At 47.0% G+C, this 27005-nt stretch overlaps 1 protein-coding gene across 6 annotated transcripts in view; it reads right to left on the reverse strand.

The window, feature by feature from the left end:
• Window positions 1-27005, reverse strand: part of KIFC3 (kinesin family member C3) — a 40903-nt gene that overhangs the window by 8571 nt on the left and 5327 nt on the right. For 3 of the 6 annotated variants that reach the window (XM_039502992.1, XM_039502993.1, XM_039502994.1), the window contains exons 3-15: window positions 25512-25657; window positions 21093-21273; window positions 14178-14374; window positions 7090-7155; window positions 6324-6464; window positions 5957-6196; window positions 5220-5393; window positions 4708-4855; window positions 4243-4373; window positions 3850-3961; window positions 3098-3279; window positions 2592-2696; window positions 1904-2034 (exon numbers count right to left, since the gene is read on the reverse strand). In XM_039502992.1, coding sequence (XP_039358926.1) covers window positions 1904-2034; window positions 2592-2696; window positions 3098-3279; window positions 3850-3961; window positions 4243-4373; window positions 4708-4855; window positions 5220-5393; window positions 5957-6196; window positions 6324-6464; window positions 7090-7155; window positions 14178-14374; window positions 21093-21273; window positions 25512-25657 — 1954 coding nt within the window. Of the gene's footprint in view, window positions 1-1903; window positions 2035-2591; window positions 2697-3097; window positions 3280-3849; window positions 3962-4242; window positions 4374-4707; window positions 4856-5219; window positions 5394-5956; window positions 6197-6323; window positions 6465-7089; window positions 7157-12327; window positions 12391-14177; window positions 14375-21092; window positions 21274-25511; window positions 25658-27005 lie in introns of those variants that run through there. The other 3 variants (XM_039502997.1, XM_039502998.1, XM_039502999.1) reach the window with 3 other exon arrangements.

The raw sequence follows: 27005 nt of genomic DNA on the forward strand, positions 1-27005 counted from the left end.
AAAGGTGAAAGGTTTGAGGCCTTTCAGCCTGACCACCCCTGAACTAACCTCCCCAGCTAGGAAACTACAGACTGTGTCAGGCCAGGCTCCCTTGCTTTGCTCTGCTCTGCAGCTCTGCCAGTGGTCAGGTTTATGACCTAGAGAGGACAAGCTTTTTCCAGCCGTTGGAAGCCAGGGTCCAGGGCTGGCTCCAGGCACCAGCTGACCAAGCACGTGCTTGGGGCAGCACCTGGGGGCAGGGCGGCGCGCAGGGGGGTTTTTTTTGGTTCCTCAGGGCAGCGCTGGAGGGTTTTGGTTTTTTTTCTCCGGCCCAGCGCTCAGGGGGGTGGGGCTTGGGCAGGGCGGTGCTTGGGCGGCGCAGGGCACTCGGGGGGGGCAGGGGCTTGGCGCAGCGCTCGGAGGGGGGGCGGGGGTTTAGAGCAGCGCGTCGCTCGGAGCGGGGCAGGGGCTTGGCACGGTGCCCGGGGGGCGGGGCTTAGAGCAGCATGGTGCTCGGAGGAGGGGCGGGGGCTAGGCGCAGCGCAGTGCTCTGAGGGGGTGGGGCTTTGAGCATCATGACGCTCGGGGGGCAGGGCTTTGGGTGGCATGACGCTCGGGGGGCAGGGCTTCGGCGAGTCAGCACTCGCGGGGGGGGGTGCGGCGGAGTGGCGCTCTTCTTTTTTGCTTGGGGCGGCAAAAAAGTTAGAGCCAGCCCTGCCAGGGTCCCTCCTCCAGCACGTTTACCCCAACTGTTGTCCACTAAAAACTCTGAATTGGCTTTGGGTGAACAAGCACAGACTAAATACTAGCGACACTAGCTATACGATTTTCAGAGGAATCATTGCCCACTGGATGCTTCCTCATCTATTTATAGTCTCAGCTCTTCTATTTTCTGTGTGTGTTATTTGTCTGTCAGGCACGTAACACAGCCCATCCGTATAGTGCCCCAAACAGATCCACATTCAGAAGTTCCACTCCCCTGTTTCCACCTGATCCGACTCATGCCTGGTTTGCAGCTTTTATTATCTCAACAACTGACAGCCTCCTTCTCAGGTTCAGCCTACCCAGTTGTTGTATAATTAAGTCATTCTTGCAACGTCTTTGCTGCCACCCTTCTGTGCTCCGTTCCACCCCCCACCCCTACTCCTGAAGGAGACAAGAAGAATTCACTGGAGGAAAATGCTTCTCATTCTCTGAGACCGTAGCTCACAATTTCCAAACGTGCCAAAGGCACAAGACACAGGCAGAGAATGTTAATGTAAAAAAGCTTCCAATTAATGCCTGTTGGGGTTTCCACATCTATTAGCGGAAAATGGGGAGGCAGAGAGCACAAGCACGAAAGGGGAAAATACAATCTGATTGCTGGCTGATGTTTGAACAGGTGTTGGCATGAGCGAGAGACCAGAGAAACAGAAGGCATTCTAGGAACCCGAGGCTTGGGAGGAATTCCAGGCAGGAGTTCTGAAAGCCCCGAGTCAGCTAAAGCTCGGGGACTGGAGCACACATCAAAAACAGCACGTACAGCCCAGAATCAGTTTGGTAGTTTAAGATTTTGGAGACACCATATGCTTCTCAATTACCTGGACATGGAAGAGAAGAGATTGTACACTAGACACGTTGGAGGAGGAGAGATATATGAAGTGAACCTGCTTTTTCAGCCATTAAGCATTTCCCTAAGCACTACAAGTAAATTCCCTGGTAAAATAGCTAGCCTGATTCAGAGTTCGGGTGTGTCATTTATGCCCAGCCCTGCCCAGGCACAGTGCGGAGCCACCGTGCCCTGGAGGAGCACCAGGAGAGATTGCCCTTGTCTTTGCAGGGCTACTCAGCGCACACACTTCATATCACCCATTAAGGGACACAGAAATCCCACAGTCAAGCTTTCCTACAGACTCGTACCCCTCCCAGGCTCCCTTCCTGTTACCTGAGCGCCTCGTTGTAAATCTCTGCCACACTGACAGTGATTGTGTAGCCCCAGTCAGACGCTTTCCTCTGCACCTCGGAGAAGAGCAGCTGGAGCGCTCGCTGGTTGATTCCTGGGTTTTCAGGAGTTCCCTGATGATCACGAAAAAATCTCACATGTGACATCAATGAAGAGAAACATGTGACAGAGTGACTGACACAAGACTCACCACTGAGCCCATAAGGTGTGCAGTTGTGAGGACACCGGTAGGATATTACACCATGATAAAGCTTGGAACAGGCGTCCATGATTCACTGTGGAATCACCAACATCCACCTCCCACGCTCATGGTAGAGAAGGGGAACAGCCAGAAGGTTGCAAAACAACCAGGTTCCAACCTTCTTCTTCAGACTGTTCTGCTGTCGGCATTGTGCGGTTTGTTACAAACTTGGGAGATGCATAGTCAGGGCTGCTGTGCATGGTTACCTGGGAACAACATCATTCTTGGTCACTGTGACAAAGGGGAAATTTACCCATATTTACCCATGAGCATATTCATTACATACAGTCATCTAGGGACCAATCTATCCTCACCCTTCCTCAAGAAATGATGACGCTGAACTGTAGAATACAGGAAGTAAAGCAAGAAGACACACTGAAAGGGAAGATGGAGGGAAACAGAGAGAAAAGGTGAGAAGGGAAAATTTACCTCCATAGTATATGTCTTGCCTGCACCTGTCTGTCCATAGGCAAAAATACAGACATTGTAGCCATCAATACAGGATGTGATCAGGGCCTGAACTTCCTGGAACACCTGTCAATGGGAAAGAAATAAAAATGAACAATAGCTGACCCTCCAGCGTAACCACTCCCCCTGCCGCGCCTCTCCCACAGATTACACTGGGCATTGACTGGCTGTGCTGAAATCTCATTTCTACATTCATTTTTTGCATATCATGGGGTGATGGAAGAGTAGATACATTTATACCAGCAGGAGCAGAGATACAGCTCTCAAGTCTGCTCGAGTTCTACTCTGCCTGCTTATTGCTCCTTTGGAGGAAAGAGTTGATTTACCTTCTCTTCTCCATCCTTCCCCTACAAAATCACGGACCAGTGAGTGAGCTGCGACCTTATGAAATAATTATGTCTCTACCTTTCTCTTGTGGTGGAAGTCCATGCTAATGTACCAGTACAGAAACATGTGGATGTACTTACATCTTGCTGTGTTGCCTGTGGGGAGAAAACCTTGTCCAATTCAAATGAGACCTGCTTCCCCTTGTGCATCAGGTGCAAGATAGCATCATCGTCAGGGTCAAAGGTCACTGAGTTGGCTGCTTCAGGCCCTTCCCCATCCTCTTTAGTTATTGGCCGGACTCGGCCAAACACACGGATATTTCCTTTACAAAGACAAAAATACAGAGACAAGCTCTCAATCCGCCTTCCCATCAATTATCTCTTATCAAAGGGCATCAGACAGCGAAGATGCTTGACACGATCCACTTCACCTCTCTCATTCTCTTCCAGATCCCAAAGGTGGAGATTTAGAGTAACACACTTCAAGACCACAAGCCAGATTGTGCAGACTTCCCATAAGACAGACGTGTTGCTCGTGCCCTGCACAGAATATGTGCAGCGCGTGTGGGAGGTGGAGTCACAAGACGTTGTCTGCAGCAGGCCATGAATCATGTCCCTAGTAGAGCACAGTGAAACCACGGTGATCTGGAGACAGCCCACAATAGGTTACTGTGCGAAAGAAATGATTCCGCTCCAGTGCTGAAGCTTTCCTTATTGCCCTTCTGGGTAGGTCCCCCAGGACTAACGATCCCAGTCCCACGCCTGAACAAGTGTCTAACTTCAGGCCAATCACAAAGCTTGAAGTGAGACGCCTCTGCCCTCCTGCTGCATTAATGTCACCCACCAAAAAGATCAGCCCTCATTGCTGCCTAAATAATCTCTCACGCACACACCTTTCAGCCGCACCAGTTCATTGTGGCACTTTTTGCGGAGCTGCAGCTCTCTGCGGTATTTCTTGAGTAGCTCCCGATTTGTGCTGTTCACCTCCTCAATGGCTTGTCCAATCTGAAGAGGAGGAGACACCAATTATGAGAAGGGGAAAAAATCAAAGAAGTATGGAGAACCCCCCACAACAGCACGCTACACACACACACACACCCCTCTTTCACAGTGCGGGAACTTGCAAAGGAATCTAAGAAGGGAAACATGGGGGATGGTCCCATGGCAGAGAATCAAAGAGCACCTGTCTCCTCATGCTCACGGTGCAAATCTAATTATGGCAGAATCAAAGCAATAGTGTTAGGTCCTGCTCTACCGCAGAGCAAGGAACCTCCGGCCCTGCTCACCTCTGCCCTGGCATCCTGCAGAGCTTCCTGGAGTAGCAGGGGGAAGTCTCGGACCTGCCGTTTCAGGCTGTTGTAATCATTGGTGAGGGTTCGGAGTGCTGGCTGGAGTGTGAGGAGGTTTGTCCGGACCCCTGCAAACAAACATAAGATCCTTGATAATCTTCACGTTAAGGTCCCTCTTGGAAGGTGATAAAGCCCTTCCCCTGTTCGGATGCCTTCACTTGGAAGTGTAGGTCTGAACTGAAACTACCATCAGAGCGGACGGCAGGGATGTGGGGAGGATTCGCTAATGCTGCTGGGCATTTCTAAATCCAAGTGTGGCTTTCCTCTAGTAACTCCTAAGGAAGTCCTGCTGCATATGAGAACGTGTAGCATCACCTGGAAAGCTACATTCCCCAGTACCTGTACCACCCACCCTCCCATCCGTGTCAGGTTGTTGTAGAACTTGCTTCCCCTGTTCCTCACCTGCCAGGTTCTCATGCACAGCTTTCATTTCTACTTGAGCACGTGCAAATGCCTCTTCAATGGCCCGGTTCTTGTCATCTTCCATGTTCTGCATCTCCTCCAGCATCTGTCCATGCGCCTGCTCCAGCTCAGACTCATACAGCATAATCTAGGAAGGGACCCAAACTGCAGTTATTACTCTGTGACAGAGGCCAAGCCAGCAGGACTGAATCACTCACCCACCCACCCAACATTTTATGCAAACTCTTACCGGAGTTTGTTCAAACTCTTTTACTTGTACCACGGGACTCGGTGACTAAGTCAGAAACAGTCAATCAAAAAGGGCCATTGAACAGGGAGTAATGCGACCAATGGAACTTCTCCAGGTTGTTCCCATATACGTTCCCGGTGTGACCCAGAGACCTGAGCTCTGAGGTTGGATGCAGTTTGCTATGTTCCTCTGTAGCTGTTTTTCTCTCCTTTTCCACCCACACGTTATATATTTTCCCCATTCTCTATGCAGTACTGAATACCTGGGCTCTGAGCTGGGCTGCAATTTTCTGAGACTTCTGCAGCTGCTGTTCCATCTCCTTTAGCACCTGCCTCTGCATCTCCACTTGCTCCTGCAAGTGCTGATTCCGTGACTGGGTCTCACACAGAGCCTGCTTGGTCTTGGATGACTCCACTTCCACCGTTTTGATGATATACTACAAAAAAATTCCCAACACAAGCACTTAAGAAACTCCCCACCATCAGGCCTGGGACAGATACGGCATTCCCCGAATCCAAGACATTCCCCGAATTCAAGGCATTCCCCACTGAATTTTCAAGGAAGTTAATCCACAAGGACCAGATGAAACTGGCATGTTCCTTGGAGTTCAGTGCCGATCTGCACAACCACCATTACAGATCTACCGTAACTTTAAACAGGTAGTGGCATCTTTAGCGCATAATGCTAGGACTCTTATTTAGGTGACAGATTTCACCTACCCTAAGCACCTTGTGCATTGCCAGGATTCTGTATAAACTACAGACAAACAACAAACAGTTTTCAAACCGCTAGCAAGTGCCTAGATTCTCGGAGTCAAGTGCTAGCCCATTTTATACCCCCTTTGATATCAAGGGGTTGATAGGGGAGAAAGCCTGCCAGGGTTTGGCCCTCTCGCTCTAAAAGGAATTTAAAGACACGCATTCTGCTTGGATGTTGAACAGCAAATGGGCAGAATGATCGACAGGAGTCGCCCTGCAAAAATGATTTGTTGCATCTCACCTTTATCTGCTGGGGTTGGGCTTTCAGGCTAGCTATAGTCTCCTGACTGTCCCGCAGCCGCCTGCTGAGTCGCTCCTCCTCCTCAGCCTTCTCGGCAAGGGAGTCCTTTAAGCGCAGCTCTACCTCTGCCAGGCGATTGGTCTTCTGCTGCACTTCCAGGTCCAGCTCCGACAGCCTCCCCTTAGCCTCCTCCACCTCCAGCTGCAGCTGGGCCAACCTTTCTTGCAGCCTTGCATTCTCCTGCAAACCAAGTTGGGAGGGGGTGAGAGGAAGCCAATTTTCATGTGATCAGCAGGCAGAGGCGCAGGCACATGATCCATAACGAACAGGTCTGTATGCATACACCCCCGCCTCGTGACCTCTTTACCTGGATGTGTTCGCAGTCAATGCATTTCACATGCTGCTTCTTCAGCTTCTGAAGCTGTGCCTCACATGACTTCATGTCTTGCTTTAGGTGCTCGTTCTCTGCAACGAGCAGATTGCGATGCTTTTCCAAGTCAGTGCCACCCTGAAAAGGGCAGAAAAGGGGGACCAAGTGTTTGTTAACTCAATATTTTACTTTTAGTCAGTGGGTCAAATTCTGCTCTCTCCCTACACCCCTGCAATGCATTTGACTTGAGTGGAGTTGCACCATAAAAGAAAGAACAGGATTTGGCACAGTATCGTTAATAATTAAGGATTCTGCCCTTTTCACAAACCATACACATACGGTGCTACTGAAATGCAGCCAGCTCTGGGGTGAAGGGCAGAATGCAGCCAGTGAATACCACAGTAATAGTGGCATGGGAAATGTTGTCAGGGACACAAGCAGCAAACTCCTGCTATGGAGAAGAGTGCCAGGGCCTCTGTTTTAAGGCTGCATTTAACTTAATGGACTTCAATTTATCTACCTCGGGTCGGTCAAAATCTATCCAAATCAAACCTATGGTTCTGGGAGTATTTCATTCATCGTCCTTCGGCTTCTAAACAATCCCCATTTGCACTAAGATTTCCTTCTTTTCTCTCCCTGTTTTACTGTCTCATATGTAAAATACTAAGGAACCAATAACTTCAACCACGAATGTAACAATCTCCTCAGGGGAAAAAGACACGTCATGCAGATATAAAAACCGTATTCATTTCCAAGGGCTCACCAACTCAGAACGGAGTCTGTTCACTTCCTGAGCTTGATCCAGAAGTTTCTCTTTCAGATTTTCAACCTGTCAACACAGGCACAAGTTGACTAGGCTGGTCCCTTTTGTATGTTGACCACAAACACCTCCTCCCAACACACACCAGCTCAAATTACACATCGCTTCACTTGAAGCTGCAATGCGCCGGCAAAACCAGAAAGTGCTTCAAGTCATGAACTGCCTACAAGCCACACAGAGCCAGACTGATAGACCGGGTAGTTATGAGTTGTGGACCCCCCCACCCCAGAGAAAGCAGTGCCCAAGACTATATTGGAAGGATGCTGGCCCTGAGAAGACAACTTACCATACCAGCAATCCCCAAATTACACGGGGTGCTATCCATCATCAAACAAGCAACACACTCTCTTTATTTCTGCTAATACGACTGTAGAATACCATAGAGGCAGCTTTTTGGAGAGAACTGTATACATAACAGCCCCGGCTAACTGAGCTCCCACTGAAAAGATCAACAGAAAGTGGGAACATTCAAGCTGGAAAGGGAATAGACTTATCTGGTCCCTTACTCCACCACCTGCTATCAGCGCAGATACCTGGCAGTATCTGCTCCAATCCAGGTTTAGTTCCAAGTAGTGGGACCCCTACCACCTCCTAGGAGCAGATTATTCCTCAGAGTGAGACCACATAGTTAGGACTATTTTCTGATATTCGGCCAAAGTTTTCTTTGCTCAATTTCATCCCATTTCCTCTGATAATTGCTTGCACATTTGAGTGCTACTCACACCACATACTCATTTTCTGCCTCAGTGCACGTTTGAGGATTTAAAAAATCTCTACCACATGAGCATTTTGACAGCTTGTCCTCCATTCTTTCACCAAATCTTGGGAGAAACTTTAATGGATAAAAATGCTGTTTCTTATTGGAGAAATCTTCCACCCCAACTGTGCTCAGAGATCAAATCGTCCCCTCCTCACCAGGGGTCTTTGCTTTCCTGTATCATAAAAATGACCATACTGGGTCAGACCAAGGTTCCAGCTAGCCCAGTATCCTGTCTTCCAACAGTGACCAATGCCAGGTGCTTCAGAGGGAATGAACAGAACAGGGAATCATCAAGTGGTCCATCCCCTGTTGCCCATTCCCAGCTTCTGGCACTTTTTGCTTTTTCTTCTAGGAAGAGGTCTATTACTTTCTTTTTCTAGCAGTGGCTTTTAAATTCCTTTTATAAGGTGAGGTTCTTGAAGGAGAATCTTCCTAAACAGACATCACAGAATATTTTTTTCTGCGTAGAGCACACCATTTTCATTCCATGTGTGTACGAGATATTTACTCCAGGGATAAAGTAGATAGCAGTCTGCAGGCAGGGCTTAATTTGTCCAGGGCTTGCTAGGGCTGAGCCTGGCACCTCGCAGCTTGGCAGTTCAGAGCCCCGGCACCTCTGGGCCTGCTGCATCAGTTATGTAAAAGAATCGCTTGAGCCACATCACCTCTTTCATTACAAATTAAGCACTGTCTGTATGTTACTAGTGTGCCCATCTTCATTGGAACAAGAGAAGCGGGGAATTATGGGATTTCTGCAGCGCTCTCATTTAGTTTTCAGCTCTACCTGGTCCTATTCTTCTATCAGTGTCAGACAAGGAAATCCAGTGAAAAAAATGACTACGGTACAGTTTCTGAGACGTCACACCAGCTACACCACAGGAGCCCGTTATTTTTACATTATAGCGCCCCATTGTGTGCTGCGGCTTCACTAAAGACAAAATACAGTGTCCCTGCCCCCAAAGCACTTACAAGGTAAGGTCTCTATCCTGCAATGAGAACCACACAGGCAGACCCCTGCACCTGTGCTGAGCCCCACTGACTCCAGTGGGGCTTCTCACAGGTACAGTTGTCCATCTGCCTGAAGCAACCTGCAGGATAATAGGCTAAATTTGAACAGAACCGGTGATATACGGTAAGGAGGACTTTTGCCGACGATTACACCATGCACATCGTGTTTACCCTCAGGACAGCTGCAAGTGTCCACATTTCAGTATTTAAGAGACTGTCCGACTGGCAGCCTTTTTGTTCAACATTTAATGCTGCCTGTTGCCAGCCAAGTTCCGTCTCATGGTCAGAGCTCTCAATCTCACAGGACGGCAGGAGCGTGAAGGGTTATGGCAGCAGTGCGCAGAATTGCATCAGAACAGACACACGGATGGAACCTGAGTTACTCTACGGTAGCACGGGGGAGCCTGATAGACTCCCAGAGGATTATGATAAAGCCAGGATGAAATGTGTGTTTCAACAGCACCTGCCAGAGTGCTGGAGCAGCCACAAAAACTGAGCTAAACCCTGTGATGCTGGCAAAGCAGGTGCCAGCTCATGCCAGGCGCCCGTGTCTCAACTGAGCACTGACAGATACTCAGCTGGAATGAGGGTGTGTCCACACTACAAGATTATAGCGACCTAAGTTACATTGCCACAGCGCCATCACAGTGATGACATCGTGTTTGCATGTCCACACTATGCTCCTTGTGGGGGCGACATGCGTCCTCCCCAGGAGCGCTTGCACTGATTGAACTGTCAGTGTGGGGCATTGTGGGGCAGCTTCTGAAAGCCAGCAACAGCCGATGTAAGCAACGCAGTGTCTACATTGATAGTGCGTTGACCTAAGTGCTATGCCTCTTGCGGAGGCGGAGTTATTAAATTGGTGTAATGGGTGAACTGCATCTGTGGGAGCAAAATGTTAGTGTAGACACTTACAGAGTTAGGTCGACATAAGCTGCCTTGCTTCGCCCTAACTCTGTAACGGAGACCACGGCTCAGTCTGGCTCACCTGTGGGTTAAAACAAGTATTCGAGTTCTAAAAATGGCCTTAGCGTCTAGACTTTATTGAATGCTTGTCAATGGTTGTGAGCATTAATCTCCCTTATATCATCTGCATAGCATATTGTAAGGTAATATCTGAGCACCTGCAATGTAAGCCTCTGTAGACTGGTGAGAATGTGCAATGCTGGCCTACAACACAAGGTGTCATGTCCTGTCCCACAGTGAGGGCCCATCAACACTAGAAGAACTATTGTGGAACATCAAAGAAGATAAAAGACTTGGTTGATTGCTTCCCCCACCCGGACCACGAAGAGGAAACATGCAAGTGAATTCCTCCCATCAGGTGAGCTGGCAGCTCAAACATCCCTACAAAGGAGAAACTGTATCTCTATGCTGCTTAGACTCCAGAGGGCAAGATTTCTAGGCATAAGCATGGGGTCCCCCAGCTGCTTAGCGTGGGTTATCCCTAAGGGACATATAGAGATTGCTTATTATACAAACCTCTATTACCTTTAGAGTGTGTGTATGTTTACCTGCTCTAACCTCGTAAATAATTCTTTTGTTTCCTTTTCCTAGTTAATAAATCTTTAGATAGTTTGACAGGATTGGCTACAAGCTTTGCCTTTAGTGCGAGATCTAAGGTGCAACTGGCCTGGTATACGGGACTGGTCCTTTGGGTCTGGCTACTGACTACTGTTGTGACTTTTGGTGCAGGGCACAATCTATCACAAGAGCTAGCTTGCCTAGGTTGAAAGATAGCTCAGAGTAGCCAAGGGAACCATCTATGACTCCACAGTTAGGCTGTTATGTTGCCTGAGAAGTTTAAACTTGATAGGTGAAATCTAAGTATAAAACTCACAGCCAATTTGGGGTTTGTGACTAGCTTCTCACCAGTCTGCCCTGGGATTGGTACCCACACTCTTGAGCCACTCCAGGACAGCCTGACAACCTTCCCCTCTCAACCCTGCACCACACACACTTTAGACTTCTCCAAAGTGTACCTTCTGGCTCTCAGTCTCCCCTCTTTGATTAGTGTAGGAGCAGGGTCTTCAGACACAAAGATCTGGTGGTGTGCACTTCTCCAGATAAAGACCCCAACTCTGTTTTTCCCCATCTTAGTGCTCAATGCAGAATGAAGGCCGGGGGGGGGCGGCAGAAGTGGTCCCATAGTAGCTGAAGAGCACTCTGCCCCCGGCTTTAGTCAGAGCAACCTCAAGGGGTCTCTAACAAATCTTTTGCTTCCTGTGCCTCCCTATGAGAGCAGACAGAGCACAGCGCACTCAGACCACATCCCTTCCCTCTCCCAAGGATAACTGGTACTGACCTTGGACACCCCCCCTAAAACAGGAGCTAAGAGGAGGGTCGATGGAGTTTTTATATCAGCTTGGAAGGTCCCCTGTGCTGGGAGTGGATCCCACCAGAGAACTGAACAAAAACAGTCTCTCCAGGATGGAGTTACTGTTGACAATTGGCTCCCCTTGACAACGAATACCCGTTTTGATTTTTTAGCTTATAACAAAGGATCTTAATGTTTTCCTACAGAGTGAACCATTTCTTAACAGAAAGAGACTCATTAGTGCTCCCCCTCCGCCTGGGAGCATGGAACATCCCTGTGGCAGCCACAGCAGGCAAGTACAAGGGAAAGAAATGTTAGCAGACTATTCGCATACTTCAGCTTCTTTTAATAGCATTTAACAGCTGGAAACAAAGAGAAGGAGCTGTTACCCTGTGACCACCCAGCAATCTGCAGCCCCTCACTGATCTGGGGAGCACAGTTTGGAACTGCTGACTTAAAACAAATACATGTTTACAGTGTGCTACAATTAATTAAGCTCAATTAAGTTACACCCATCTAATGAGGTGAGGTTAGAACTAGTACTTAAATACATGGTATTACCATATTCTGAGATGCCACTCCACACTAGCTGTTCCATTTAAAAAAAGTACACTGAGAAGTCATATATTGCCTACAAATTAGGCTTTTATAAAGACAAGCTTCTACAAAACCGAAGACCAGTAGAATTAGTAGTCTGTTTTTAAACAAGATAGTCCCCAAATATTGCAGCACTGTGCAAGTGCATGAGGACCAGAAAGTGAAGAAAAAAAATAAACAAAAGTTGCCACTGATTAATCTATTTTCATTGTCCAACCTGAGAGAAATGCAAAGAACATATGAGGGATTAAAAATCACTTTTAATAATTACTTTAATATCCATAACTTAGATTTTAATATATTTTACTTCCCTTTAATATTGAAAGTTTATACTATTTCAGTGCAACAATGTCAGCATCTCTCTAAAAAGAGTAAAAATCTATGGACACTCACAATAGTTGGTCCTTATAGTGGGGACACAAAAGCAGGAAAAAATCTATCACAAGCAAGTCTGCATTACACATAGCCATCTATCTGTGACTGGATTTATATACTTCATATTCCAACTTCAGTCAGTCACCTAGGGCGAGCTTGAAAAGTCTTTAGAATCAATAGTATTTACAGAATTCACAGACAAGCATTCACCTGTGACACAAAAGCCACTCAGAATAAGTGATTATCAGTACATTTAACATCAGAGTTTGTTTAACCCTAAATTCATTAGCAGAAAACTCACAGTGTTAAATTAGAAAATACCAGCTCATCTCTCTTCCAGGTGAAGATGAAGACAACAACAGGAGACACTGATTCACTTCACCTGTAGTGGAGACCCATCCCTTCCTGGAAAAATAGGTGGAGCCTGGTTGCATGCCTGGCTAGACCTCACTGGTTGTATCTCTAGCCTGGCCACAATTGCTAGAGATGACACCCACTGGTTTTCTTAGCTATGTCTGGCACGTAGGTGTGGCCTTTGTATCTATTAGCCTTTAGAATCTCTTTAAAGAAATGGGACATTTAATTTATCCTTCTCCTTTGTCCACATGCTAGCTAGTTGTTTTTCCCTAGCAGAGAGTTGCCTCCTGTATACGTCACTCTCTCTCTGTTAGTTGGTATAGGGCCAGATTCTGCTTTGACTTATGCACACCGGTGTCATTCAGAGTAACCCAACTGAACTCAATGCAATTATTCGGTGTTTAGATCAGTGTAATTAAGAGCAGAATCAAACCATAGTCACATCTAGAGTTATAAACTAATCCCCCTTCCCACACAGAGTCTTTTTATTATGAGCCTGTAGTCCCACTTTCTCACACAAAAAAAAAAAAGTTTTTTTTTGTGGGGGGAGGTTACCAATGTCACACAATCTTGCTACACTTTGACAAACAGCCAGGTAATGACTTTCAAAAATGTGTTGTTTCTTAATGTCTTTGTAGCTCATGCACCACCCTTTCCCGCATCCACCCACCCACATACCTATTCTCTTATCAGTTTTCTCCTTCTCAGCTGGGAAACTGATTTTTAAATGTGTTTTTTACTTCCTGCCTTTTGAAAGACGCTAGAATTAACTTGCTTATTTCATACAACAAATCTATCGTGCTGTGCCCTTTGTGCACTAGTATAATGGACAATCGCAGCATAGCTCTGAGAGTAGGTTTTGCTAGACTGCAAGACTTGGTGCCTAACGAGCTCTTTTCATCAAAGGATTTATAAGCACTTCATGAGATTATTGAAATGCCACAAAAGTGATTCAGTAGAAGATTAGACAGGGAACCTGAAGCATGCAGCTGATTAGCAACTTGTTCAACATCAGAAAAAGTCAAAGACAGACCTGTGACTAGAACTCAAAGTCCTCAGTCCTAGAGTCCTGCCCTAATCACTAGACCAGCAGTTTTCAAACTGTCTGAGCTGAGGCCCCCTTTGAATTACAATTTTTGATTGTGCCTCCCCCACCCAGACCAAAAAAAAAGAGGTGAGTTGGGGGAGGTGGCACCTGCCACGCCAGGCTGAAGACCAAGCTGCCTGGCATCACTGTTCCCCCCTCCACAACATTCCTCCACACCTCCTGTACTAGACCTGTGAGCTGACTGCTGCTGCAGAGCCCACAGAGGGAGCACAACACATTGTGTATCCAAGTCCTGCAAAATATCTGCTTTAAAAAATGTGTTTCTTAGCAACAGAATAACTATAAGAGGAATTAGATCAGATATTTAGTGTGAGGGCACTTGGAACATAGCAATTTGCACGTAAGTTACAATGTTGGCTTAAACACCTTGGCTGAGATCCTCAAAGGTATTTAGGCACTTAACTCCCTCCGCAATCAATGGAAGCTAGGAACCTAATACCTTTTGGGATCTGGACCCTGAAAAATGTCACGGTTCACTCACAGAGTTCCTCCCACATCTTGTGCAGTACCTGATCCTGCAGCTGGACAGACACAGCAAGTTCTTCATTCTCCCGTGCAGAAAGTTTCTCCTGCAGTGCCAGCAGCTCTTCCTGCAGCTGCAGCTTCTCCTCCTGCAGCTGGGCCATAGACTCCACCATCTTCTGGATCATAGGAAACTGACGTGCTCCTGACAAGCTGGAGCATTTCCCACCAAAGAATCTTCCACCTGCAACAAGAAGAGTGTTAGCATGGCATTTACAAAGCAGCAGGTATGTGTAACTGTACAGGGGTTGGCAGTGCGTGATGAAGTGACAGATGCACGCCAGGAAAGGCCAGTAAGTGTGGACTAAACATAGGGCCAACTAAATGACTAAAGTGGAGCAGGAGATGTAAAGACAAAAAGAAAAGGACCATAATGCAGTGAAAACCCTAGATTCCTTCCTGAGCTGCATGGGCTTAACCTGTGTAGAGGACCATTTCACGGCTCCAATCACCACCCACTGCTCCAATCAATGCTCTGAGGGAAGGAACCAGCAGTGAATCCCAGTGCAGTTCTGCCAGCCCCCAGAAGGAGCTGCAGGGATGCTCCAGATACAGAAGATGAATCGTTTGATTGGAAGTTTTTCCTGAAATAAGTGTGCACACCTTTCAACAGTTCTGTGCACACTGACAGAACCAAAAGGAGGCTGTGATTCTGTAAGCACATACGCGTGTGCCTAACTACTCGTGTGAGCAGTCTCACTGACTGTAGCAGGACTCCAGAGCTCCACCATAGTAAAGTCACACGCGTGCTTAAGTTCATGTAGGACCAGGGCTGAAGAAACTGTCACAGAGGGCATTTGAGACAAATCCTGACAATTCAATACCTTAAAATATTTTTTAAATTTTCTTTCAAAGCTGTTCAGCTCGTCATAGATGGAAAATGGTGACCACTCAACCAATGGAAGCATGTGGGGAACAGTGTTCCAAGCACAGAGATGCAAGTGAGAAACAGAGTGAGACAGCGATGGCACAAACGTCACATCTCCACAGTCACAACCCCCCAGGAAACTCCCTGTTGGCCGTTTGGCTGGTGAAAAGTACACAGTGAACACACAAGCATGTGACGTTCATAAATACCCCATTGCTTCTGAGCCCCAGGCTGAGGAGTTCATCACCCGCTGACTTCCACATTCCTGGTTCCACGAGCAAGAAAGAAAACACAGACAGAGCCCGTGATTTCATTTAAGACGTTAAAAAAAATGCTTTGGGGCAAACTGAGGAAAATAACCCAAAACACCCTTTGCAATGGGCAATAGTTCTACCAAGAAGGGGGGCTGAGCCAAGGGGACTACGAGGCATTTCCCTCTTGGCTGTGGCCAGCAAGTGAAGGAGCGCACCAGCCACTATCCAAAGCATGGCAACAAAGGCTATCTAGTGAAGAGGATACTGCAGCAATCTCCTTCCTCCATGCCACACGCTGTTATCTCCTAACGGTGCTCCATGGTCACATCTCACTCATTTTTCCCACTCGGCTCCTATCGGTAATAATCTGGCCCTACAAAACAGTAAGGGCAGCTTTGGTCTGCAGCTCCTATCTACATGTCTAAGCATTTACATGGCCCTCATAATGGTAGTGTCTGAGCACCTCACAGTCATCGGTGGATCTTATCCTCACAACACCCCTATGAGGTAGAGAAGTACTAGCCCCCTTTTTAATTTTACAGCTAGACTAAATGACATAGGAAGTCTGTGGCTGAGCCAGGGCTCAAATGCATCTCTCATAAAGGCCTAGTCCAGTGACGTATCCACTAGTCCATCCCTCCTTTGCAAGGCCCTTATTTCTCCTCTCGTCTGAAGTCCTTCGGGTAATGTCAGGCGTTACTATTCATATTTTTTAATTCAGACGAACAAAAAAAAAAATCACACAAACTCCTAAATTTCGATGGCTTGATCTGACACCAGCGGCAGGTGAGGGAGGGGCTGACAGTGGCTGCAATGCACAGTGGACAAACAAGCTGGAAAAGTGAGGCGCTGTGGAAGGAAATTGCCCTGCTATTTTCTCACTGCTCTGCCCTCAGCAGTGAGGAAACAAACGGCACCTCACAGCTCCTCTTATTGTTTTAACTGAAATGAATTATGAAGGGAGCATTATTTTTTGGAAGCAGGTTGTGGATGGCTTTATGTGGTTTAGATTATATTTGGGCTTATGTTTTTGATTGGAGAAAGGGGATAACTGCAGTCTATCCTATAGACATACATGTTCATAGAGGCCTAACATTGTAGCTCATGTAACTAAACCTTAAAGTACTTGTTACTTCCCAGGTGGAAGTAAAGGGACGGGCTAGTTCCCAGGATTTGGGGTGACACTACAAGGAGGCACTATGGTGGTGAGGAGAGAGAATCTGTGGCCATAAGAAAGAGAGATTAGGTCAGGATTCCAGCCTGCCATGAGCCTAATACCACCCTGCCCTGCCTCCCGCCTGTTTAAATAACTGCTAGAAATGACACAGTTCTGTGGCTTCAAGGGCAAATAACAGGGCTGGTAATTGTCTGGCTAAGTGCAAGCAGTCAAAGTGCTTGCTTTATGCAAAGTGTATTTATCAGAAGAAGCTGCTTTTGCTGCAAGACTAATTTTTTTTCTATGTAAACATTTGGTAGCTCTGTCTCTTTGTAAGACGTGTTTAATATACCAGCTGCGGGCCTTTGACGTGTTCCTCTCTGTAGAGAGAAGTTATGGGATAATGGTGTGAGCAAAGGGCTGAAAAGCAGCTATTGAGTTCTAATCCTCGCTCTGTCACTGATTTGGTGTGTGACCATGGGCCAGTTCAAAGGTATAACAAGATCCAAGGGCTGAATTCAAACTAGAAATAAGATGCATGCCAAGGGCTGTGGTGGAAATTGTTTAATCCAGATCGGATGTTTTTCTAAAAGGTATATTCTAGTTCAAACGGGAACTAATTTGGGGAAGTGCTATGGATACAGGCGGTCAGAGCGGATGATCGCCTGGTCCCTTTTGGCCTCGTAGTCTATGAATAGGGCCAATATTTTCACAAGTGACCACTGATTCTGGGTGGCATTTTGCCTCAATTTTTGGGTGCTTGAGACACCTTTAAAGTGACTCGAGTTGGGCGTCCAGAAGCAGTGTGCACCTTTGTTGGCTTTTAACCTACTGAGTTTCTCCATATGTAAAAGAGGGATACTATACATCAGAGGGGATAACATCCACCAGATGTTAAGAAAAGTCATATATAAATGCAAAGTGTTATTCCTTTGGGAGTGTTCTCTCACCTCCAAAGTGCTATCCTAGGATACAAGGAGATGTCAGGGCATGTCTGAAACCACTGTGTATCTGTGTGTATTATCTAATTTAATCCTGTGCTGGGACACTGAATCCTTCAGCTAGGGAATTTAAACCAGTCAATTTAAAACCATGGCAATTGAACCCAACTTAATTCAAACAAAGCATGGAGATTATTCTATGCTTTGAACATGTTCCCCTTTGGTCCAGGTGTATCATCTGTTCCAACATGTTATTCTCCAGAAATCATTCTTGGGAGACCAGAGGCTTGGAAAGGCAGGTCTGCCAATGGTGCAGGCAGCTGACATTATATAACTTACCACACAGACTTACTGGTTGGGAAGCTAATTACACAGCAGTATTCTATGTATGCTAGAGCTCAAAGCCAGGCAGACACTTTATACTGTGAGTTACACACTCACAGCTTTTCAGACACAGCCACACAGACTTTCATGCTTGTTCTGAAAAACTTTTAAAGTGGACATCAGTGACTTCCAGAAAGGCTGCAGCCAGATGTGTACAAACAACAAAACATATTGATTATATACGGGGCAGCTCAGACCATAGGATTTATATGGGGCATTTAACACTGAAATTGTATAGTAGGTGCTGAGGTAGCCAGCAGTTGATGTGCAAAGTGTACAAATGAAATGTCCTGTTATTTCAACACTATCTGGCTTTTCAGCTGTTTATAGGTAGGGCTCTACCAAATTCACAGCCATGAAAAACGCCTCACGGACCGTGAAATCTGGTCTCTCCCCACAAAATCTGGTCTTTTGTGTGCTTTTACCCTATAGCACACAGATTTTCTGGGGGAGACCAGCTTTTCTCAAATTGGAGGTCCTGACTCCAAAGGGAGTTGCAGGGGGGGGCACAAGGTTATTTTAGGAGGGTCGCAATATTGCCACCCTTACTTCTGCGCTGCCTTCAGAGCTGGGCTGCTGGAGAGCGGCAGCTGTTGGCCGGGCACCCAGCTCCGAAGGCAGCATCCCACCAGCAACAGCACAGAAGTAAGGGTGGCAATACCATGCCATGCCATTCTTACTTCTGCACTGGTGCCTTCTGAGCTGGGCGGCCGGAGAGTGCAGCTGCTGACCGAGAGCCCAGCTCTGCAGGCAGCAGCACAGAAGTAAGGGTGGCAGTACCATGCCATGCCATCCTTACTTCTGCACTGCTGCTAGGGGTAGCCCTGCCTTCACAGCTGAGCTCCCGGCCTGCAGCCACTGCTCTCCAGCTGCCCAGCTCTGAAGGCAGCGCCGTCGCCAGCAGCAGCACAGAAGAAAGGGTAGCAGTACCGCAATCCCCCTCTCCCACTACAACTCCTTTTTGGATCAGGACCCCTACAATTACAACACTGTGACAGTTCAGATTTAAATAGCTGAAGTTATGACATTTACAATTTTTAAAATTCTATGACCGTGAAATTGACCAAAATGGACCCTGAATTTGGTAGGGCTCCATTTATAGCTGACTGTATAGTGTCTTGAGCCTCTCTAGTCTGCAGCTTGCCAACCATTTGCCAGAGAATAATAATAATAAAAATAATACATGAGACATACCTATCTCATAGAGCTGGAAGGGCCCTCCAAAGGTCATTGAGTCCAGCCCCTGCCTTCACTAGCAGGACCAAGTACTGATTTTGCCCCAGATCCCTAAGTGGCCCCTGCAACGACTGGCTTTAGCAGGCCAATGCTCAAACCACTGAGCTATCCCTCCCCCAATGGGGAGCCTATAGAGCAGGGAAGCCTGCTACACCTATGAGCAAAGCCGGTAAAACGCTCAAGGAGCATTAGCAGATGGAGGGATCATCAAAGTTCAGATGAGCCTTTTGCCTCGGGTGGGCACAGCTAGAAAAGCAGGGAAAGGCTTAGCGAAGCGGCAGTGGGAGCAGGGGCAGCAGAGGAGGAAATGGCAGCAGCAGAAGGGGGGTTCAGAGAAGGGGGCACCGCAGACTTGTGAAGATAAATTCTAGGTCTAACTCACTGTATACTTACTCTGGTTACGTCATTTTCACACGCTAGTTCCCCTGCCTGAGAAGAAAGCTGCAGTTCATGTGTCTGCCTACTCCTTGCATGACTTTTCTCTCTTGGCACCCTACATTTCCAGCTGGCACGCCTGCCCCCTTTCTTACGTGCCTTCCTGCTTCTGTCACTGGGCCGCTCTTCCTCTCTCTGTGTAACACGCTTGGTGCTCTCCCGCACACACTGTCCTGAGGCCTGCTCAGGGCGGAGAGAGAGGTCTCCCACAGATAACCCAGCAAGTTCTAAACCACAGCACAGCAGGGAGTGGCTCACTCTGATGTGTCTGGGCAAGCCCAGGTAATTAGTTTCTGATGGAGAAAATAAATAATAGGAATCAAAATCCAACTTCCAGCACAGTTTCTGAGTAGCTTCTTCCTCACCAAAGACACGAGGCCTGAATCTGTACAACAGGACTAACCCCCAGAAGTCAATGGCGTTAAACTGGCATTAATGGATGAGAATCAGACCTGCCATTTCTCTCACAAAGGTGAATATGCTTCAATGCACCTTTAGTGAAAAGCTCTTGCTTCACCTCCTTTTCCCGGCCAAGAGACTGCAACCCTGAAGAGACACTTAGCCTCTTGTGCTAGAGATGTTGCCTATAGAAGGATGGGAAGCAGGACAAAAGGAGCAATGAGGACTCCATTTCTGCCAAATCCACATTGTCCACTTTGGAAGTTAATAAGGGAGAGGGAGAAAAGAGCTTTGAGTGACTACCAGCCTCTTGAACACATTGCAGGGGACACTGTCCTCAGCAGTTGTATGACAGCAAAGATGAGGCCCCACGCTTGAGCTGTCGATTTAAGCGCTTAAGATTCAGAAGAGTATCTGAGCAAGAAGCAGCTTTCAAAGCAAGACGTATAATCTTCTGAAATGTCACTTATCTCCTCTAGTGGGAGGGGGACTGAAGACAAAACCAGAATATTTAAGCAAGACCCAACAGCACAGAGACAGGCGGCGAAACAGACATAGAACAGGATAAAAACTCAGGTTGAGGAGATGCAAGAGAGCAGGGATGAAGAGGAAAGGAGGCGGCAATGCACTAGGAGGGAACAGTATCAGAGGGGTAGCCGTGTTAGTCTGGTTCTGTAGAAGCAGCAAAGAATCCTGTGGCACCTTATAGACTAACAGACGTTTTGCAGCATGAGCTTTCCTGGATGAATACCCACTTCTTCGGATGCAAGAAGAAGTGGGTATTCACCCACGAAAGCTCATGCTGCAAAACGTCTGTTAGTCTATAAGGTGCCACAGGATTCTTTGCTGCTTCTAGGAGGGAATAGGTGGTTATAACTGCACTGTGATAAAGTTTCCTTAAAAGAGAAGAAATAAACAAGATCATTCTGCTTCAGATCAAAGGTTAGATTAATCTGTCAGTGACCTGACGTGACCCAGCACAGTTTATTTTTGTTACCTGCGTGCAAACACCTGGTTTGCATTTGATCCCTCCTGAGCCCAAGTCATTCCTTAATGAGTAATCAGTTTCTATTTATATAAAAGAATCATTGCATTAGCTGTGAGCTGAGGAAATTCACTTACCCCCAATCTCATTTCACTATGAAGCAGTTTCTTTCGGATTTTGTTGCCTTAAGACAGAGATAGGCGTGAGAATTAATGGCCATCAATTCTCATGTCTCCCCCTTTACCTGTTTTCTCAACGTTCATGCTGCAGGCTTCCTGGCCCTGCGCTCCAGCGTCCCAGTTGTGAGCAGACCCCGACCTCTTCTCTATGCCCAGCTTCTGGGTCCTACACTGAGTCTGTGGCTGGTGATGATTCTCCTTGTTCTTCACCTGACTCTTGTCCTTGCACAACTTGTCCTGCAAGGCCTGCGTTCAAAACACAACCATTTTCCCTTTAAAGGGCATTGTAACTCAAGAGGGCATAAACCTCCCTAGACTTCTTATCATAGACTGAGTGAGATTTTGAAAGGTGATCCTGTGCCCCAGGGTATTGAAATCATTACAGGTACCTCAGTATTTCAAGGTGTATTTCTGCTGTCTTCACATCTTCATCGCTTCCCCGCACCACTCTGATCTGGTCAACTCCCCACCTGCTGAAACCAAACTCCTTCCTACTGCTGTTCCAACCTAATCAAACTCCAGCCTGTGCCATCCCACTAAAGCCATCGGTGCCCTCTTCCCCAATGACTTCCTATGTTCTCCCACACTTTCCCTCCAGCTTTCAGCTCTCATCAACCTCAGGTTTCCAAAAGGTCAGTCACAAGGCAAAAAACAAGAAGCAGCATACACATGGTCTCAGATACAAACTACAGACTGGAAATCAGCATCTCAAATAGCGGTCATTTTTCAAAGTTCTGAAACCTCTGTTTTGGAGAGAAAGGAACAAGGAGAAGACAGGCAGAGGACAGAAAATTAGATGGCAATGTACGAAAAAAACGATACTCAATTACAGTGACTGAGGCTGATCCATTCATCGCATAGCAGGTGATTTCCTGATTGCAATCAGGCGAGCCACGCCAAGATTGATGGGGAAAAGGAGGAGGAAAAAAAAATCAGTTTCATCAGGAATGAAACCAGAGTGAATCAGAAACCAGAGACAGAAAAGATGCATTAAGTCATTTAGTCCATGCAGCTCCAAACATGGTTCAGTGCAGGGATTATTCCTCTCACTACATTTGCTGGTGTTCTGCCCAGTTTAGTTTCAGATCACCTAAGCAATGAGGCTTCCACCATGTTCCCTAGGAGACGTCCCCAGAGTTTTCCAGTTTTCAGTGACAGGAAGTTTTCATTTATATTCAACTTTGATTTTCCTTTCCTTAATTTCATCCCATTCCTCCTAGTTACACCCCCATCCTTGAACCACCTTGAACAAGTTCTCACTCTCTTTAATATTTGACATCCTTTTGGTAAATAGTCGTGTCCAGGGGCTCATGCGCTGCTCCAAGCCAGCGAGCGCGCGCGCGCCGCCGCTTTCCTCCGCCGCGTCCCGCGCTCTCCCGGTCCCTCCGCGGAGCTCCGCCCCGGCCCAGTCCCCGCCATCCCGGGACCAGCCCCGACCCCGCAGCCGCGCCGCCTGAGCGGCCGCGGAGCTCCGGCGAGGCCGAGGACCGACCGCCGATGCCTGCGCGCCGTCCGCGTCGGTCCGTCTCCCGGCTCCGTGCGCCGCCGCAGGCATGACGGGCGAGGAGCAAGCAAATGCCGCATGCCGCCCGGAGCCCGCGCAGCGCCGCTGCTTGCGCGGGGTCTAGAGCCGCCCCTGGTCGTGTCCCTCCCTACCTTTGTTGAGGTTCAGCCAAGATGCACGTTTAGCTTAGTCTATCCTTTAATATATAGGAATGTATCCTTTAATCTAGACTCATAAATCAATGGCTTCAGCTTCTAAATCACGGTTATTGTTCTCTGTATTCTTTCCAATTTGTCAGCACCTCCCTGGTCGAGAGAGACCCAGTCCGGTACACAGTATTCTAGTTGGTGTAGTCATTCCACAGACTGTCAGTTCTGCGTTCCATGACATGTTGTTTCTGAATTCACACTGGCTTTTTCTGCTGCTATATCACACTGTAAACTCACTTCCACGGACCATTTAACGACAATAAGCCACTGTTCAGAGGCACGGATTTGGAGCAAGCCTAACTTCTAACTGTTTTACAGATCTGGAAGATTTACAGATCTGGAAGGATGGAGAGGAATAAGGGGATTATCATAATTTATGTAACAATTATTCAGTAGCTTGAAAAAAAATCTACATTTTTCTCCATTCCAGGAGCAAGCCTTCTCCTTTCTGCCACCCCAGGAAAGATTATGCTGCTTCCGGTGCTGTGCCAGGACTACTTTAAAGGCCTGCAGACAGGACTTTGAAGCTGTCTCTATAGTGTCAAGTATCAGAGGGGTTGCCATGTTAGTCTGGATCTGTAAAAGCAGCAAAGAGTCCTGTGGCACCTTATAGACTAACAGACGTATTGGAGCATGAGCTTTCGTGGGTGAATACCCACTTCGTTGGATGCATGTGCATGTCTCTATAGTGACAATTATAGGGATTTCTCCGCTGCAGATCTAATGCCAGGACACTAGCAGTGATCGGTACACTAGTGTAGACCAGGCACTAGCATTTTCACCCTCATGTCATCTGAAACAAGTGTAGATGACATAGTGGTATTAGCACCAGCAGCCAGGCTCCACTAGCATTCTCACCTTTGCTCTCACCAGTGGAATTGTACTGGTGCTGGAGCAATGATGGAAGGTTTTCGGAAAACTGTCAGTGTGGACATGGGTTTTGGTGTAATCTGTTCACTGACTGAGACTTGAGAATTTCCCCCCACCCCATTCAGAAGCTACTTTTATTAGTTACACTGTATCTATAATGTTCTGAAATAAGGCAAGTTTTACTGGTAAAACTTTGTAGTGTAGACCAGGCTTAAGATCACAAAAGCACTGTACGATAGGTGAGCAGTGCCACACGAGTAAGTCCCTGCCCTGAAGAGCAGAAACCTGAAAGGCATGAGTGAGTACAACACACAGCACAAAATGGTGAATGGTTATTAGAGCTGGAATGTTTCTGAATTGAACTTCAAAATGAGGGAGACCAGTTCTCAGACTGCAGCCAGAAAACAATATGTTGCACTTCAATAGTGCCTGTCATGCCACGTTCTAGAAGCACTTTACAAAAGGTAATTCCTGAAGCTATATGGGGCGCTGGGACTGGACGGAAAGTGGAGCAGAGCGGCCTCTACACTCCTGTGAAACACACAGGTATTGTCTCCATTGTACAGAGACATGGATTAAGTGACTTGCCCAAAGTCCAACAATGAATGAGTGACAGAAATGGAAATAGAACCCAGGAGTCCTGACTCTCAATCCTTTGTTCTAACCCCTCCATATGAAATTCCTACCATCTTCTCCCCCACCCATGATCCATCTAATCAGTAGTTAGTAAACACTATTGCACAACCCTAGATATGAGATAAGGTGTATGCAAAGCATGGGGTGTTTTTTTGTTTGCTTGTTTGTTTGTTTTGTCTTCTTCCTCCCTTGGATGCTTATTATATAGCTCAAAAGTGACACCAAAAATGTTATTCTTAACAGTTCCACTAAACCTTTACCACTTCCTCACTGGATTTGGTTTCCTAACACTTTCCAGACAACCGAGACGTATTTTTCCAACACCCTTTCCATCTCCACTCAAGGAATAAAGTATTACAACAAAGTGCCTTTATGCAACAGAATAAATTGTATTTTGAAAAGAGACATGCTAGTTTTAAAAATCTGGCACCTAAATCTAAGAGTTTTTTGTGTTTTTTTTAAATTAGCTAGTAGTTGCTCTATAGTCTGAGTTCCTACCTTATTCCTTAGAGGATTTTCTGCTGTGAGAGTGGTGGTACTACTAAGTTCAATCAGTTGTGAGTTTCACAATGAGGACACTTATATTCCCCCCAAATGCATCCTGCTGGGAAACGCTGAGATCCCTACTACTGATTTTTGGTTTGGGATCCTCTACTGACAATGGCTCTGATCCTGGGCTGTGGCTAACATGAATTCAATGCAGCCCTATATCTAGAGAGTGCAAAGGTGACTGCAAGCAACCTTTATTCCTTCCAGATTTTGGAACTGCTGGGGATTGAGTCAGCCCTTGACACAAGTTAGAGCAGCCCAGGGGCTGCTTTGACTTACACCCTGCCAGCAACAGTCCCCAAGGGACCATCCAACAGATCATAATAGCCCGAATGCAGAGCATTCCTGCCTTCCCCAACACATCCCTTCTCTTCCTGAGACATGTCCCTGATATGTCAAGGCACCAGAAGTTGTGATGGGGCCTGGTGTAGTGTCATTACACGAGCCTAGTGTCACCAGGAAATCCTTCATACACCTCAGGTATTCCCCAGTGGAGAAGTCCAGTTATTTTTTGGCTCCTTTACACTGCAGGCGGATGACTTCTAGATGCCAATATAACACTTAGTTGATAACCCGCTCCCTTTCCCATAAAGACACCGCTGAAAAGATACACAGTTCAGCGGGAAACCACCGAGTGCCAGAAGATAAAGAACGTGTTCTTCAGTAGGTGCCCTGGCTTTCATTCCTCTCTCCGAAGGGGATCAGGGGTTCCTTACCTGCACAGTCACGTAGGGGCCTTGTGGACTCGCAGCGCCGCACCAGTTCACACTGAGGGTTTTCTGTTGGACCAATGCAGGCAGCACAGGCGTCTGGACAGAGGAGTCCTCTTCACTGTCACTGAGGAGTGAATCCTGTCCACTCCCTTAAACAAAACAAAAAAGAATGTTAAATAAATCAGCCCAGGAGAAACTGACTACAAACAGCTTGTCTAGTAGAGAGTGAGGAGGGATCCCTTCAGATTGATTCAGTCTTGGCTATGCCTCCTGTTCTCATTCAGCAAGCCTGTCTCCTCCTCCCCTCCCCCCCAAGTTCTGTTCCAGGCCATCCATCATCATGCTAGTAACTAAAGCTGGTATCCAAGCCCCCTCCCTTCTCTGGCTCACAGCCAAGGTCATTCACAACTACCGTCAAGCTTTCGATTCCTGCTGCCCAAAATACTTCAGGTCAATGCAGAAAGCATGAGCTTTGTATGAAATCTCAGCCACAGGGCCATATAGTAAAGAGGGTAGGAGAGAAAGGGGGCCAGGGGGGAGAAGGAAAAGGTGTAAGCAAAGCTACAGTCTGCCCACCTGGGTGATTTGAGACCTGTCAAACTCATTTCACATATGACTACAACTTCCTCTTCGTACGTCATTTGGAAAATGTAAAGCACCAAACAAGAACAAAGTATTATTACAACTTTGGCAATGTTGATGAGCAAAATGAGCCCTTTAGGGCAAATATGATCTGTTGGCAAATGAACATAAGTTACAGGAATCCAAACTGTAGGAATCTATTCATGTATCTTTATGAAGAACCCTGTAAACAATCCAAACAGACTCTGAAGAATTATGCAAACTTCACCTCTCAATCTACAAGGTTGTCAGACGCCTGAACTTTTTCTGTACTGTCAAAACTCCCACACAAGGGGACTGGGAATCAGGATTCCTGGATTCTCCTCCCACCTTTGCTACTCGCTTATTTTGTGACTTCAGTATCCATGACCTTATCCCCTATCTAGTTACCCGACCAGGTCTGCATCACAAAACCTGTCTAACTGACACTGCAGGACTAGTGAGCTAACACCTCCTCCCCCAGAATGTGTTTCACTACAGAACCAGAACCAAGAAGGACAAATCTAGAGGCAGCGTAGCCACTCTGTTCTTTTTTGGGTCCGAATGCAGAAAAAGCTCACTTGAGAAAATGGATCATCTCCCAGCTCTCTCACAGCTCAGCCAGAAATCAACCCCTGGATGGAGAGCAGCTGGCTAAAGCTGAACCCTGGCAGGACCGCTGAAGTGATACTGGCAGGAAGGGGAAAGCACTTTAAAGAACTTGCCTCCTTTCTCACATCCCCCACTCTCAAGAGTGTCTGTTACCACAAGGCTATGGGTTGATATGGTTGTGGAGTCCTCAATGCTACTGGATGCTCAAATAGCCCTGGTGGCAAAAAACACTCACTTTTTTCTGTGATGAGCAGGAAATTGTGTTCCTTCCTCCCAGACACAGCC

The sequence above is a fragment of the Mauremys reevesii genome, linkage group 16, assembly GCF_016161935.1.
Source record: "Mauremys reevesii isolate NIE-2019 linkage group 16, ASM1616193v1, whole genome shotgun sequence".
NCBI classification, from domain to species: domain Eukaryota; kingdom Metazoa; phylum Chordata; order Testudines; family Geoemydidae; genus Mauremys; species Mauremys reevesii.